General features: G+C 46.2%; 1 protein-coding gene across 2 annotated transcripts in view; it reads left to right on the top strand.

Annotated features, from left to right (window-relative positions):
• SCARA5 (scavenger receptor class A member 5) overlaps positions 1–8,643 on the top strand; it is a 126,223-nt gene extending 117,580 nt beyond the window's left edge. For both annotated transcript variants that reach the window (XM_027069989.2, XM_027069994.2), the window contains exon 9: positions 6,500–8,643. In XM_027069989.2, the coding sequence (XP_026925790.1) occupies positions 6,500–6,636 (137 nt within the window). In that variant the 3' untranslated portion in view covers positions 6,637–8,643. The remainder of the gene's footprint in view (positions 1–6,499) is intronic.
• The last annotated feature ends 8,700 nt before the right edge of the window (positions 8,644–17,343 follow it).

Genomic DNA, 17,343 nt, shown 5'->3' with positions numbered 1-17,343 from the left:
CCCTCTGTCTCTCTCTCTCTCAAAAATAAATAAACAAAAATTTATTTAAAAACAACAACAGTGGCTAGGGGGTGCCTGGGTGGCTCAGTCAGCTGAGTGTCTGACTTCAAGCTCAGGTCATGATCTCGCAGTTCATGAGTTCAAGCCCCACATCGGGCTCTGTGCTGACAGCTCGGAGCCTGGAGCCTGCTTTAGATTCTGTGTCTCCCTCTCTCTCTGCCCTTCCCCCACTCCTGCTCTGTCTCTCTCTGTCTCTCAAAAACAAAATAAAAAACGTTAAAAAAATAAAATAAAATAAACGGAAACTCTTTTAGAGAAACCAAAAGAAATCATTTGAATGTCATGGGCAGAGTTAGTCCCAAACAGACTCCATGGCCTCTTTGATTCCCCCTTGACTTTTGTATCATGTGACACATGGGGAAGCTCTGAAATCGCCGCTGTAAACCGGTCAATGGAAAGCCAGACTCACTTTCCTGCACGTATCACGCTTGCACTGTTATTTCCCCATCGCGGTCCAGTAACTTACGTCGTGTGATATTCGAGACCTTGACAGATCGGCGGGCCAGGTGTTATTAGTAGGTTCACGGAGGGTAAGAGAAGGGGCTGACCCAGCCGAGGCTCATCTGAGCCCTTGCTCCTAAACCAGGCTGCACCGCCAGCTTTCCTCAGGCATCGGTGGGCACTGGGCTCAGTGGTGGGTGCAGGGTTGAGTGAACCTAGTCTCCAGCCTCAACAGGTTCAGTGTAGAGGAAAGACAGGCATGTTTATCGACTCTGAACAGCATGGTGGGGGCTCTCAGGTTATGGTGGCCATGGGCGCAGCGGGCAAGGGATGCTGTCTCTCCTGGCAGCGGTGGGGCCGTACATCAGATCCACCCTCTGACCGCAGCCTCCTTCCCCACCAGGGCCCCAATGCCTCGTCCCGATCTGCCCATTCCCAGCCTCAGTCTCCCAAGCCCCGGCCCCTCCCTCCATGGCTTGGCTTCTCTCTGTGCCCTCTGGACGTGCTTCCTGCCTGCCAGCCAGGACCACGCGCCTATCCCCGTCCCGCTCTCCCCCACTCCTCATCCCACATCTGGCTGGTCCCTGGGTCCCACAGTGTCTACTCTCTGCCATCCCTTGAATCTGTCCCTTCATTCCCCCTGCTCTTGCCTTAGATGCCCAGGCAGGGCAGGGCAGAGCAGTGGTCAGGAGCTCAGGCTGTGGGTCAAACCTGAGGTAGAGTCCCAGATCTGCCACTTGGAGCCAGTGACCTGGAGTAGCTTCTGTGGCCTCCCCTAGCTTCAGCCCTTCCGCTATTGAAGGCTAATGGCAAACGCTAAATGAGATCACGCGTCTGGCGGTAAGCATGGCGCGGGCCCTGTGGTGCACACTCCTCTGATATACATTGGGCGGAGGTGGGGTGCCAGTCAAGGTGGGCGTATGGGGGCTGGGACCCTCTGTGAGCCACTTCCTCACTGCTGCCTCACCTCCAGCTCCAGCCTGCCTCCTGCCGCCTTCCTCCTTGCAGCTGCCAGGGTTCTATCTGAAATGAGACCCTTCCTCCTCTGCCTCCCACCTCCCTCTCAGCCTTCAGCCACACGCAACCACTTGTGTTCTCCGAGCTCCCGTGGCTCTTTCGTGTCTCCGTATCTTCTCAGGCTCCGTCTGGGATGCCTTCCCCTCCTTCTTCATCTGGCTACCTCCTATTCAGCTTTTCAAGTCAGCTCACTTATCAGCTCCTGAGGGGAGCTTTGCTGGCCACTTCCTTTCCCGCCCCACCCGTGCCCTGGGATGTCAGTGCCCCTACTCGGAGCTCCCCGGGTGTCACGTCTCTATCATGACACCTCTCACACCCTCCTGAGCTCTGATACATGTGTGAACACCTTTGTGCACGAGGCTTTACCTTCACAGCTCCAAAACCCAGGACTCTGCCTGGGACATACTAGGGTAAATGGATAAAGGCTGGAGGGAAGGAAAGGAGGGAGGGAAGAAGGGGCCGGGAGAAGGGAGGAAGGGAAGAAGGAAGGAAGGAACTTCTGTGCCTGCCTAATCTGACTCCTCCCCCCGTAGAACACAAGGCACTGCCAATCCCTCCCTGGCAGTTCTCTTGGGGGTCTGGCACCATAAAATTTTCCCTGGACAGGGCCCAAAAATCAAATTATCAGTTTCTCTGGCAAAAGGCGAGGAAAGAGCCGGATGGGAGAGACTTAAAGGTGTTTTTTGATTTTAAATTGGTCCAAGAGCTGTTGGAGAAGGAGCAAATGCAGACAGAGCAGATGGAGGGTGATGGCTGGAAGGAGGTCTAGGAAGGGGTGGAAGGAGCAGAGGGTAGCCCCGCTGGGAGGGAGCCTCACATCTGCAGAGAAAATCTTTGTGTAAGACACATAGACAGAGGGAGTAAGGATGGGTACAAATGCAGACAGATTTGTGGGTGGGGGTGCGAGGGATGGAACTGGGGGTGTTCGCTTCTAATCATATCATCATTACCAGTGTTCGCCCCTTTTCTCTAAGATAAAGTCCAAATACTGGGAGGTGGCTTTGTGCACAGATCCACAAACATGAAAGGGCTAGGTAGGAAATATTTTAGGCTTTATGGGCCAAAGGTTTCTCTCCCTGCTCAACTCTGCACTTGTAGCATGAAAGCAACCACAGACAAAACATAATCAAACAGTGGGGCTGTGTTCCAACAAAATTTTGTTTACGAAAGCAGACGGTGGGTTGAACTGGTCCACGGCGCGCCACCCCCGACCTAGTGTTCGTGCTGTGTACTGTGTACACGTGAGGAGCAAATACTGGTCCGCTGGCACGTCAGAGGCCTGGGTCGTGGCCTCCTGCCCTTGGTCATCATGGGACAAGTCACTTCATCTTTCTGGGGCCTCAGTTTTCCCATCTCTTAAATACCCGTTTGATACTTGTCCTGGCTACCTCTGTGTGCAGCTCTGATGGGTGGATTCAGTGTAACTTATTTCTTCTATTAATGTTACTCCAAATAAACAGGTAGAAGCTCAAATGTTAGCTCCTTGAGGCAGAGATTTGTGTAGCTGTTTCCTCCTTTTTTGTTTGTTGATGTAGTCCAGACACCCAGAATAGTGCTGAGCATGGAAAAGGTCCTCAAATACATGTTGAATGAATGAATGAATGAATGAGGAGGATAGATTAAAATCTCCACTTACTCATCCCAACAACATCACCTTCAAACAGTGCCTAGTGTCTGAGTGTCAGAAGACCTGGCCTCTGGTCCCAATTTTGCCTCAAGATAAACATGTCACCCTATTGCTTCCTTTTTCTGATCTGAACAGTGGGGCTTAGTTATCACGGGGCTTTGCTAGGGAGCTTGGAGAGCTAGCCCGAGACGGGCTTCTCAGACTTGAAGACGCACATGAATCATGGGAGATCGTCTTGAAATGCACATTCTGATTCAAGCCTGGGTGGACCCCGGACTCTGCATTTCCAGCAAGCTCCCAGGTCATGCTGACGCTCCTGGTCTTGTGGCTACACTTGGAGGAATCGGATGTCAGTTCTAAAGCTGAAGTGGTGATTGGTACAGAGAAATGGGAGTTCTAGGCTCTTTGACGTGGTGAGCGGCAGGGATGGTTCGCGGGTTAACGGGCCCTCCGGCGATGCCCCACGCTGCCATAATACTGCAGAGACCCGGCACTGCCGATTTAATGAGCCTATTCTCATTTTATGAGCTCTTCCATGACTGAACAATAGCCAGAACTCCCTGGCTAAACACCAACTAGAGTTTGGAGTTTCATGATCCTGTATACGCATTTGGGCTGGTTACCTTGGGTCTGTTCTGTATTTGTCAGTTTCCTTCATTTACTTCTTTATTTGTTTTGGGTGTGACTAATCCCACAGAGCTCTCGGGCCTGCAGGCTTTTCCTGGGTAATTTGTAAACTGATGTGTTTTCCAGGAGACATTTAATCTGCAAATTATTGCTAGGCCTCAAAGGGCTTATTGTGTAAGAGGCACAGGGTATCCGGCCAGGGAAGAGGCTCTTGTGAAGAAACAACGGCCAAGGCAGCGGAAGGAGGCCTCTCCTCCCAGCTCTGTCCCTGAATTCACTGCTCGGCAATCCCATGACAACAGATGCTGAAAATCTCTACATAACGAAAATATGTCTAAACCACATAGCTCATGCGGTAGATTTTGTGGGCAGTAAAATGGTTTAGATAACATCCTTTGTAAAGAGATTTCTCCTGTGCAGTTCAAGAGCGAGTGACGGCTTTAAGGTTTTTACAGTCGTCCCAACCATTCCTCCACAAGGAGAGGTTATCTGGATGCTGAGAGTTGGGGCCGGGAGGAGACAGGGCTACTAGGATCAGGACACGGTACCAATCCCTGAGCTACCTTTTTTATAGGGTTTTGGTAGATTTCAAAGTCCTTTAAAAATCAGGAACAGGGGCACCTGGGTGGCTCAGTCAGTTGAGTGTCCGACTTCAGCTCAGGTCATAATCTCACAGTTCATGGGTTCAAGCCCTACATCAGGCTCGCTGCTGTCAGTGTGGAGCCTACTTGGGATTCTCTCTCTCTCCCTCTCTCCCTGCTTGCTCTCTCTCTCTCTCTCAAAAATAAAATAAACATTTAAAAAAGAAGAAAAAAGAAAAATCAGGAACAATTTTTTACTTCATCTGGCTTGATCAGGTTGACACAGCTAATTTATGACCTTTAGCCCCATGCTTTTTGGTGTCAGCTCATAGACCTAACAAGCTAGAGCACTGGAGTGACCAACAATCCTGGTTCAGCCAGCATGTACCTGGTTTCGGCACCAAAATTCTCACATCCTGGTAATTCCCTCCCAGTTTTAAAACTGAAATTGTTCCCCCGATGGGGCTGAGATTTGAATCAAGATCTGGCCTACTTATTGTAAAGCCCTGCTTCTTCTGCTACATCAGTGCTTCTCAAATTTCAGTGCTTAACCTCTTGGTTAAAATGTAGATTCTGGTTCAGTAGTCCTAGGTGGGACCTGAAAGTTCTGCATTTCTTTTTTTTTTTTTTTTTAATATTTATGTATTTTTGAGAAAGAGATACAGACAGAGCGTGAGCAGGGGAGAGGCAGAGAGAGAGGGAGACAGAATCTGAAGCAGGCTCCAGGCTCTGAGCTGTCCGCACAGAGCCCAATGCAGGGCTCAAACTCACGAACTGCAAGATCATGACCTGAGGTGAAGTCAGCTGGCCAACCAACTGAGCCACCCAGGTGCCCCCGAAGTTCTACATTTCTAATCAGCTCTGGGTAATGCCAATGCTGCTGGTCCAGGACCACACTTTGAGTAACCAGACTCTAAACCACTGCTTCTGTGGGTGTCCTGAAGCTCAGTCATGCTTCCAGAGGGCTCCCAAGTGGGCTCCCACCATCCGGGGCATGGCATGGCCATCCGCACAAGAGAGTGCACCAGAACCATGGGTGATGGTCCTGCCAGTTGATCAGCGGGGGCTCCAGGTGACTTCTCTTGCAGCCCACTCCCCTCTCCATTGACCCCTGACTCCAGACAACCCCCCTCCATTCTTTCCTGGAGCCTCACCCAACTGCCCTATTGCTCTGACATTCATTGGAGAACTTCATTGCCAAGTTTATGTCTCTCAAGGCTCTGGTACAATCCTAGGAAAGCCAACTAAAGGCTCCCCTGCATGGACAACTTCAGACCAGTGGGTTGGTCTCCTTAAGATCTGGGTAAATGGGACTGGCTGCAGGCGGAGCTCACGTAGATTGTCTTAGGGACCTTGTATTTGGGGAACTGACCTAATTATGGCTGGGGATGCTTCTTCCTGTCATATATATAAATATCTATATCTATATCTATATCTATATCTATATCTATATATATGGCTATATATATGGCTATATATATGGCTATAATGTTAAATTCTGGGGTCCTCTGTCATTCTAGCGCCACTGTTTGGAGTTCATAGAGTGGAACCATCTGCTTTAAATTTCAAAAGATTGGGGGTCATGTTGCGCAGACATACTTGGTTATAGGACACTGGATCTGTCCAATCCAGGATCTGTCTGACATTGTCCCTCAGATTAGGCCGTGCTTGAGTACTCATCAACAAAGACTGCAAGACATTGTATCTCAAAAGCTATGAAGTGTCTCATATAAAGTGTGCGCCGAGACCAACTTGGTCTTGAGTTTCAGACTCTGCAACTTACAAGTTGAGTAGCTCTGCACCAACTGTATCCTGAGCCTCTATAAAACTGGTGTATTAATGTCTACCTCACGGCGCCGTGCTCAGAATGGAGGAAGATCACACATGTGAAATGTCTGCCATGTAGGAGATACCAATAAATGCTGCCATCACCGCGATTGTTGTTACTCTGCCCTCAGGAAACTGAGCCTAGAAAATGAGTATTTGGTCTTGGTGGGGAGGAGAGGGCAAGGGGAAATGGCTCGATTTGAGAATTGCCAGCAGAGCCCGGGACAGCCCGGTTAAGAACAGACACAGCGGTGCTGTTTTTCTTCTGTCCTGCTCTCCTGCATATCTTCTAAGAAACCATGTTGACTTGTCCCTTCAGGCACAGGGAGGATTTGGATGGATGATGTGGCCTGCAAGGGCACAGAAGATACCATCTTCCGCTGCAGCTTCTCCAAATGGGGGGTGACAAACTGCGGACACGCTGAAGATGCTGGGGTGACGTGCAACAGACACTGAAACTGGGCACAGTCCACAGTCCGGGCCCTGCTGCCGAGCCTCCTTCCTGCATTCCTGGGGCGGGGGCATCGCTTGGGACCATGCCTCTGCCCTGCCCAGCCCAGCACCCCCCTCCCCCATATCCCTGTGCCAGGACCACAGTGGCCTGTCGTCATGCTCCTCTTGGACATCAGCTCCAAAGTGCAACTCTGGGATCCACTGCCTGTCTCTCCCTTCTACCAGGGTTCCTGCATGTGAAGCCCTGGGCAACTGGATCGTCATTTTGCCCGCCCTTCTAAGCACCATGCATCAGGACTCAACATCCATGCTCCCTTTGGTCTGTCAGTTAAATGCTGAGAGTATGTTGGCGAGAAACGCAGCAGTGGACACAGGAGGGAAGCATGACAAGTCATTTACTCTTCAGATAATTCCCTTAGTTAGGCCAAGAGTTTTGACATCTTCCTTCCCAGAAAGAGACCATACCAAATGATTCATTCTTCCCTCTCTTTACTCTGCCTCTGCACACCATTTGTTAGTCTGGGGAAGTGATATAGAGGAAGGGCCAGCTATAGGAGTGAGAGGGAAACGCACGTCACATGCAGGAGGCAAGCTGGCTTTGGAGAAGAGGAGTGAAACTAACATCCAATGAGTGACTCCCATGTGTACAACACATCTTGGATGCTAAATTCATTTATCCACTTTGTAGTGTTTCTACAAGGCTTGTTAGCTTGGGTAAGACCTTACCTCTAGGTAGCACTCAACTGACCCATTCACATGGCCAGTAAGATTGAAGATTGAGAATGACTAAACCATTGTTTCTACCTGCATCCTACTGTGTCTTTCCTAGGCTTGGGCAGGACACTCAGGTGCAAGACATGTGGGATTACAAGGTTACATACTCCATACTACAGAGTATAAGATTGGACGTGACTGGCTTCCAGGCCAACCAGGAGGAAGGCGATTTGGAGGGTGACATGGGGACTTATCTGGGTTCAACTGAGACCAGCGTTCATCATCTGACAGTCAGCCTTAAGGCCAACTTACCTGTGTCTCAGAGCTGTTTGGAGGTGAAGCTATCCAGGCTTCTTTGGGTGTGCTCCTATGATCAGAACGCATGTCCTTATGGATCCTGTAAGCGTGGAAGGAAATGACGATTTCCTATAACCTCTGGCAGAAGAAGGAGCCATGGACCTCTGCCAGTCCTCAATCTGCACCCCTCTCCTAGCGACAGGAAGATCATATTCTTCCTCTGACATGAGGAGGAGGTCAAACCAGGCCATATACATATTCTAGGACTAGGGAAGCTACATGGTAGTAAGTGAGCACAGACTCACCTCCCTTGGGGGAGTCACAAACTGAGTCAGGCCTCGGACACACAAACCCCTGTCACATGGGGTGAGTATCAGCTTAGCTGGGGAAAGTGACACCTGGGACCCCCCAGGTATAGGACCAGCAAAATTCCTGGCTGACAACAAAACCAATATGTGCTATTGTTGTTCTTTGCTTACAGTATGCTTGTTATCCATTAATGTCCTAATGATCAGAGACTCTCCTGATCAATTGCTATGTTTACATAACACGCATGTACTCAAGCATCTTTCTCCAGGGCCAATATATGCATGCATATATGAACATAGCACTCTTTACTACATAGCTCAGCACATTGCAAAGTTTGCATTAAAAAGAGAAAATACTAAAGGTGGAAAGATGTCACACTGAATGAAATAAACCCCAGGTAATTTCTGGCAAAAAATCCAGCTATCCCATCGATGAAGACCCACATAACTTTCTTACGTGGTCTTTTCACTTAGGAAAACACAAGTCTTGTTTTACATCAAATAAAAATCACAATGTAAGTGTTTGAACCTTAACTGAAAAGTCTACTAGTTTACATATTTACTTACGAGGACATGGAAATAACCATGGATCTGTATTTCAGGGACTAAAGGAAATTAGGCCTGGCCTAAAATACATCAGACCTTTTGTAAGAAAGAATTTCAATAAAGCTAAGAACATGTCACTAACAAACTTTGTGTCACATTCTTTCTCATGAAATTCTGGTGATCATGGGGAGGACTGGTAAAAACTGGATGGTCTGATCATTTCTCACTGGGGATTGGTAGAATAGGCAGCTTATGAGAAGCTATCTTAATACTTCTGGAGCACAATAAACACAGTGTAGACCAAGAACATAGTGGAACACAATGTCTTAAGCCTTAGTAGGTAACCTAAGGAAGGGGTCCCAGGCAACAGAAAAATCAAGGCCCAGCTTATAAGAGAATTGCATTTTTATTCAATCAAGGAAAGAACACCTATTTCCTGACATCTCCAGAGTTGGTACTTGGGAATGAAAGGGTACTTCCTATAATCATCTTCCCTCTTTCATAACTAGAACAGTGTGCTTAATGCATAATTTCAAACATTGGGCAACACATGTGACACAAGACCGTGATCCTTGAGGAAGGGCAGCAAGTGGGGTAAGCCTACCCTGGCCTGGGCTCTCTGTCCGACTGTGGCACAGTTGAGGGAGCCCTGAGTCCAGGAATCTCACTAAGGTGAAGACACAAGGATTGGAGACAGGAGAGACAAAGGTGGCTGGAATTTGCAGGGCACAGTGCTCAAGAGTAGAGAACTATACAAAGAAAGTTCCAGAAAGGTGCATAAGGGTTCCCTTGAGTTGTCAGCTGAACAATAATCTGTGTGAATCCCATGAGGCCAGCTAGAACAACTTCTGAGGAAAGCACCATTACAAGAGCTCACACAGAGCTGAGAATCTTTCAAGTTCTCTTGCCAGAGTGGGAGAATTACCTAGGGGACTGAAAGTCCTTATTGAAAACTCTTTAGCCTGTTCTAATTGGGGGGGGGGGGGGTGGCGGGGAGTGGTGAGCTGGTGGAGAGGGATAAATAACAAAGCTGCAGCCAGAACCCCATCTCAGCTCCAAAAAGGTAAAGTTGGAGGGGAAGGAGAGGAAAAGGAGAGAAGGGAGAGGGGTATTCTATGGAGGGTTGAAGGGAGAGCCATTCCAAGAAGAGAAACACAAGTGATTCACACATTTGACATTTTATAGAAATGTTAGCATGACTATCATAAAACAATGTAGCTGGAGAAACTAAGGGGTGCTTATGGTGGAGAGAGTTTTGGCTCCTTTCCACATATCGAGTCAACTACAGTGGCTGGCTTAACTACAGCACACATAGGCCCCAAAGGTTACTTCTGACCGACATTTGAGATGAGGGCATTAGTGGTGCCTTATAGACATTAGACAGGGAAAAAGAGGGGTCACTGCCCTTCTCCATGAGGGCGGCTCCTACTACTGGCTGAGTTAAGCTAAGGATGAGCTACAAAGAAATAATTCCAGAAAAATACAACTTTAAAACAGACAAGTCTCCAAAACAGAAGTCTTAGACTCTTTAAGAACTACTTGAGTTGTAGTCCCAAAGTGCTGATAAAAATTTCCTGGCTCCTTGCCTGGCCCACTTTCCTCTCAGCCCCACCTATGTCCACACCGTGGGTGCTTTCTAATGTCCTATCTTGTGTTCTCTACAAGTAGAAGGATGTGCTGACTGTGGTCTACTAGGGCTCCAATCAGTGAGACCTTGTTCTGGGTCTGACGAAAAGACCTCTCCCTCCTGTGATGAATGGATTCAGGTCATTTTAACAGGCACAAGGAATCGCCTTTCTTTTTCAGAGGAAACTCATGCTCTACCCACAGAAGAAGGGTTTTGACAAAGTTCTTGCCTTTCTTTCATTGGCGTGTTCATTTGGGAAGTCTTTACTGAGTGTCTACCATGTGCAAGGCTCTGTACTACGTACAGGAGACACAGTGGTAGAGCAGACCAATTTGGTTCCTGTCCTCACAGAGCTTACATTCTAGCTTTTACCCTTTTCACAGGCTTTCAGCATAACATTAACCACACGAGAATAATAATGTTCAACAACAAGGAACGTACAGATGAAGGGGACAGTGGTTGCTTGCCAAGGTACTTATGCAAAACACAAATAGCTCAATTGTTTAAAAAATTACCTTCATTGCTAGTAAGATAGCAATAACACAGGTGGCTCTGTTTACACCAATAGCCAACAATAGGAAATGGGAATGATAAACCATAAGTTTATACTTACTGTTAAACAGTAAGTTGATACATCCTCATTCATTCAAAATAGTAGTAGATAAGAAGAAATCTTACGACAGAAACCATAGCTAACATCCCTTGAGCATTTACTGTGTGGCAGGCTCTTGGGGCTTTACAAGAATGAACCCCTGAATTTTTATAACTACTGGTTTTGTTCTAATCATCCCAATTCTATGGGGGTAGCAGGGAGACTGAGGTCCTGGGAGGATCACACAGTAAACAGAAAAATTGGGACTTGAATCCAAGAAATCTTAAACACTACACTGTACAGAACATAAGCAATCATGACACTAGAATTTACGAGGTTAATCCGAGGAAGGTGGAAATGGAGATGATAGATCAGTTATGTTAGAATACACAGTATTTCAGCCCTTGGGTCCTGTAATGTGGCTTCCTGAAATAAACAGTTCTACATTAAGTTACCTACATTGAAATGATTCTGATGCACCACCTGTAGAGTAAACCCACAGTAAGCCCTTTAACAAGGACCAACGCACACAGAACAATCACAGACTCCCTCTGCCTCCCAGTGGACTCTCTAAAGAGGCTGGAGATTCCTCCTGCCTGGCCAATTCTGGAAGACCTCAGCTTTGCAGAGCATATAAAGGAGTCAGGCAACGGTGAAGTTATGGAGCTCTGAGGATCTGTGTTCCTGCCACATCATAAAAGGAGTCCAGCTGTGATCCAAAATACTTTGGGTTTCTTTCTTTCTTCCTCTTCCCATTTTACTCTGCACCTTTGGTCTTTCTGAAATGATTCCTAAAATCTTCTCTCGTTGCAAAGGATTTCAGCCCAAATCATTTTTTGAGTATAATTTCTTCCCTCTCTAAAATCATTTGACATGTTTATTTATTCTTGTATCACAAATCAGACCGAGGGGTAAATTGTTTGACATTTGGAGCTGTGTAACTTTATACAAAGAAGAATGTCGGGCGAGTCCCACCACAGCACATGCTACTCATAGCAAATGGGGTAACATTTCCCATATCAAGATTAAGAGCCATTTACTATTTACAATGAACCGATTTCCTGGGCTATTCAGCTGTAATCAGACAAATATCTTATTCCTTCCATGTGTTTCTGGGACATAGTTACACAAGAGCATAGAAAACCAGAAAGTTAAGAAGTCTTTCTTAGAGGACAGTTTTTTGAGATCCTTCGTGTGTAGCAGGTGGGATGCCTCCTCATTTACAGAGAGGGGTGTGTCAGAAGGCAGTGGGTTCAGACTAGGACAGGAGGTTGAATGGTGGTTGAGAGAGATGGTTTACAGTAGGAAAATCAGGACTAACAAAACCAACTCTTTTGGAACTTCCTACGTGGAATTACAGTTTCAAGTTGGGGACCGGAAACTTCAGATTCTGTGATACAAACAAACCCAGAGAAAAGTGACTAGAATCAGGGCTCTTATTATAAATAGTGGGAGTCCCTCTCCTGCAGTCAACTTCTTACCTACAATTCCAGACAATTATATCTTCTTTTTCTTTTTTCTTTTTTTTTTAAGTTTACTTATTTGAGAGAGAGAGTGTGTGTGTGAGCAGGAGTAGGGCAAGGAGAGAAGGAGAGAGAGAATCCCAAGCAGGTTCTTCACTTTCAGTGTGGAGCCCTATGCAGGTCTTGAACTCACAAACAGTAAGATTACACCTGAGCCAAAATCAAGAGTCAGACACTTAACCGAGTCACCCAGGAGCCCTGGCAGTAGTATCTTCTGATGGCAAGAGTCCTCGTCTAAGAAGCAGGATGTTTGAGTGTGTCATTCAGTGGTTGTATACTTAGTTGACCAATCTTCTTAGACATCATGCCTTCATTTAGGTCATCTCCCATCAGGTGGTGGGTGATATTGCCTTAGTGTGGGTTTTGGTTGGAATGACACTACCACTGTAAAATCCAGAGCCATTAACTTTCTACTCATTCCAGTAAATGTCAAGCCAGAAGTCTTCATTAAAACAGTTACACAGGGGCACCTGGATGGCTCAGTCAGTTAAGCATCTAACTCTTGATTTCAGCTCAGACCATGATCTCACAGTTCATGAAATCGAGCCCCATGTTGGGCTCTGTGCTGACAGCGTGGAGCCTGCTTGGGATTCTCTCTCTCTCCCTCTCTCTGCCCACCCCCCCCCCCCCGCCCCCCGCTCGCACACACACGTGCTCTCGCTCTCTCTCTCTCTCAAAAATAAATACTTTACAAAATAAAAAAATAAAACAGTTACATATAATATTTGCTCATTTTGCTAAAATGATGACCATAACAAGCAATATTTGATGAAATGTTAAGTACCAACCTCTCTGTGTATGGCATAATGCCCATTCAAACCTTTTACAAAAATTCCATGGTAATTCCTTGCTTCTTTCAGGGTCCAAAGCCCTGTACCTGTGGTCCTGGGACATCACACCAGCTTGGCATCCAAAGTCCTATGTAGTTTAATGGCCACTCTCAACCTGTGAGTCAATTATTAATTGTCTCTCAGCCTCAAACCCACCTAACACTCAGCCCTGTGATACTTTGCAATACTCTGCAAACTGACTTCTGTTTTGCTAGCTCCCTGTGACATTCTTCATTCAGGCAGCCCCAGAGGGCTTGACCCTGCTTGCTCCTCTCTGCTGCTACAGGAAGAAAGCTGTTCCCTCTGAGCTTTTCTTGTTCACTTGAGGTTTCTGTAAGCATCACCCCAGCAAGACATCTTCCTGTATCATCTGAAGTGCCTTCTGTAGCATCAGCTGGATCCAGACTGCAGCTTTCCCAACACTGGTAGAAGCAGCCTCATCATGTCCTCTCAGAGACCCCAGCACCAGCTGCCAGGGTCCTGCCCAGGGCTCCATGTGGCAGCTCCTCAAGACCCTTCTCTAAAGTTCCCCCTTCATTTTCCTGGTTCTTGCAGCTGTAGGGAGGCTGGTTGCTTCCTACGGTTGCTTACCACCATGGTCTCCTAGAATTCCCCTTTTGCACATTCAGTTTTCTCACTAGCATTTTTTATAGTGAATTTTCTCTCAAATTACTGGTCTGGTTTTGCCTTCTGGTTGGATCTTGACTGATAGAACAATCAAAGCTTCAAAAATCTTTACCAGGAACTCCCTCCTTCAAAGATAGCCACCAAAGGCCACCATTTCTTCTAGACCAAGTCACATTTTTTAAACGTTTATTTATTTATCTTGAGAGAGAGTTGGGGGCAAGGGCAGAGAGAGAGGAAGAGAGAGAATCCCAAGCAGTCTCCATGCTGTCAGCACAGAGCCTGACATGGGGCTTAATCCCATCAACCATGAAATCATGACCTGAACTGAAATCAAGAGTCGGACATTCAACCAACTGAACCACCCAGGTGCCCCTAGACCAAGTCACATTTTTAAACTCTTAAAAAAACAGGCAAAAAAACCCCAAGATTTTGAAAAACATCCGTAAGTAAAGTTGGCTCACCTCTCATTTAGACTCAAAGAAGTGGAATCGAAATGGAGGAAGTATTTGCAACTTGCAAGACAAACTACCTGCATCAATAGCCTTCAAACAACGCTGTAGGTTAGTTTTCCCATTTTATAGGTAAGGAGAGCGACCTTGAGAGAAGATAGCGACTAACCCAGAGTGACAACCTGTAAGCGGCAGTTGGGACTTCGCTCAGATCTAAACCCAAAGGCATACCACAGGCTAGATGGCATGCATCCTTGGCTTCTCAAAGTAAAGGAAATCAGTTAACTCAAACTGAATACCTATGGTACAGTTCTAGGACACAGTCAAGCAGGCATTAAAAATGAAGAAAGCAGCAATCTTTGCCTCCAGAAAGCTCTCAATCTAGTGGGAAAGACAAGATAATGCCAATGTGGTATTAATTAGTGCAACCCCAGGGAGTGGAAAAAATTGCAATGGGGTAAGATCTGACCTTTCCTATGGTTGGTGTTAAGAACAGTGATCCTTGGACAAACATGTCATTACCAGCCCTTCTTTAGCAGCTAGTAACTGACTCTGCTATGGAATATCAAGAACGTGGAATGTGAGGAGGGAATAAAAGAAAAAGAAAAAAACTGAGAAAGGAAAAGAAACTATATTTATTGAATATCTAATACTTGCCAGACAGACACTGTGTTGAATGTTTCACTTACATTGACTTATTTAATCCTTACAGTCACCCTATGAGGAATAAATTATCATCATTCCCATTTTACAGATGTAAAAACTGAAGTCCAGAGGAGTTAAGTAACTTGCCTAGTGTCATGTAGCTATTAAGGGGTAGAGTTGGGGTTTAAGCTCCTGTCTAGACAAGGCCATGGCCATGAGCCTGGAGCCAAGATGTTGCACTTGAGAAATTTATGAAATGATGCTTACCTTTGATGCTTTCTGGCACTCTGTAAAGCGAAATGAAAGACAGAAAGTTTATAAACCAAACAGCTTGTGCCTCATCTATGCATTGGACACACTGCTGATGCTTAAACGTTGTTTCTCACAAAGAAAGGGGATGGGAATGCCTTAGCATAAGAAAATTAGATTCACTCTCACCCTGACATTTGTGTTACCATGTTATGAGGGGGAAGCCTAGTCTGCTTGGAATGTAGATTAAGAAAGAATTTGCCATGGGCTGCCTAGGTGGCTCAGTCTGTTAAGCATCAGACTCTTGATTTTGGCTCAGGTCATGATCTTGAGGCTCTGAGTTTAAGCCCCGTATCAGGCTCCATGCTGACAGTGTGGGGCCTGCTTGGGATTCTCTCTCTCTCTTTCCCTGTCTCTCTGCCCCTCATCTCTCTCTCTCCCTCTCTCTCTCTCTCTCAAAATAAATTAATAAACTTAAAAAAAACCAATTTGCTGAAAATTTAAGCAAACAGGTGTTTATTTGGGCAATTAGAACTGCAAATTCAGGAGACATAGATTGAGATAGAAACCTGAATTGTGTTCTGGAGAAGACAGAGAGACACGGAGTAATAAAGGTGAAAAGTTACAAGAGTAATTTTCATTTAGGTCCACTGTGCAAAACAGTGATTGAAATTAGATCAAGTGGGGTTGGTTGGGCTAATATGCGCATGAAAGATTGAAGCTTGTTAACCTGAACTGACCCTTTTCCAAGGGATGAATGGGGATGATCCAATTGCCATGATGAGGAAGAAGTCAAGTCCAGGCTGAAGGCTTGTGGCTGGCTTAAAGTTCTAAAAGTTCATAGCTCTTCCCCTGAGGATGTGCGTAAATTTCTCCTCCCATATGGCCTCCCAACCCTGTTTTATTTTTATTTATTTTTAGGTTTATTTATTATTTTGGGAGAGAAAGAGAGCACAAGTGCAGGAGGAGCAGAGAGAGGGAGAGAGAGAGAGACTAAGCCAAGCAGGCTCTGCACTGTCAGTGTGGAGCCCGATGTGGGCCTTGAACTCAGGAACCGTGAGATCAGGACTTGAGCTGATGTCAGACACTTAACTGAGCTGCCCAGGTGCCCCCCAACCTGTTTTAAAAGAGACTGTCTTTGCTGGGCTTGCTTGCTCCTTTTTGAGATCTCCTTTTACACTAGTGAATTGTGTAACATCTATCAACCTATGGTTCTGCCCCACTCTTATTTATAACCTATCATGAATACACCCCAAATCCAAATATTGCTGCAAAACCTACTTCACTTCATCGTGCTGCTGCTGCTGCATGGACCAAGGCTATCTTGGATGGCAATGGTCACTCTTTATGTTCACAGGGAATGCAAATGCCAATAAATCTCTGTTGTTTATCTTGATTGCTTCCCAGAGCATAAGGTCGGTGTGATGCTAAATGATCCCCTCCCCACCAGAAGGGAAAGTAGGGCAGAATGAAGGGGATGGAGGTACCGAAAACCCCATCCTGCATTAAAAGCACTTCTGGGCTAGATAGGTAAGGCAGGCCTGTTAGTAAGTGAGCAGTCTTCTGAACAAGTACATTCAAGGTCATATAGGTATGTGTTCAAGGTATATAACAAGGGCTCCTTGGACCTCTTCCACCTCATTAATGGACCTTTGCCCTTCTTTTCTTTTCCTCCCTCCCCCAAAACAGTACCTAAACAGTGCCTAATTTATATTAAGAAGACTAATGTATATTTAAAAACTGAATGATGACTGCTTTTAAGTTTCTCAATTTGTGCAATAGTTGGAAGTAACACATCCAAAAGTTTATTGAACCTTTCCCTTAAGACAGGCACTCTGCTAGGTTCTGGAGACATCAGTTATAAAAAGACAGTCTGGTCTGTTCCAGTAAAGTCTCAAATGATTGCAAAAAAAAAGAGACCCACTGTAACAGGCTCACCTAAAGAGTTATGTGCAAGCCACTCACTACTTGGTCTAATCAGCTGTGGCCAAGCCAGAGGAGCCAATGAGAGACCACGGTCACATGGTAAGACTCCTCTGCCTTGTGTTAGGGTTTTTGGAAAACTCAGATGAAATTTAGATTAAAATTGAAAGGAAATTACGGATAATTTTTCAATGCCAAAAAGGCATCAAGAACTTGAATAGTGCAGGGGCGCCTGGGTGGCTCAGTCGGTTAAGCGTCCGACTTCGGCTCAGGTCATGATCTCAGGGTCCGTGAGTTCGAGCCCCGCGTCGGGCTCTGTGCTGACAGCTCAGAGCCTGGAGCCTGTTTCAGATTCTGTGTTTCCCTCTCTCTGACCCTCC

Source organism: Acinonyx jubatus, chromosome B1, assembly GCF_027475565.1.
Source record: "Acinonyx jubatus isolate Ajub_Pintada_27869175 chromosome B1, VMU_Ajub_asm_v1.0, whole genome shotgun sequence".
Lineage (NCBI taxonomy): Eukaryota > Metazoa > Chordata > Mammalia > Carnivora > Felidae > Acinonyx > Acinonyx jubatus.
This window is presented reverse-complemented; position numbering and strand designations above follow the sequence as displayed.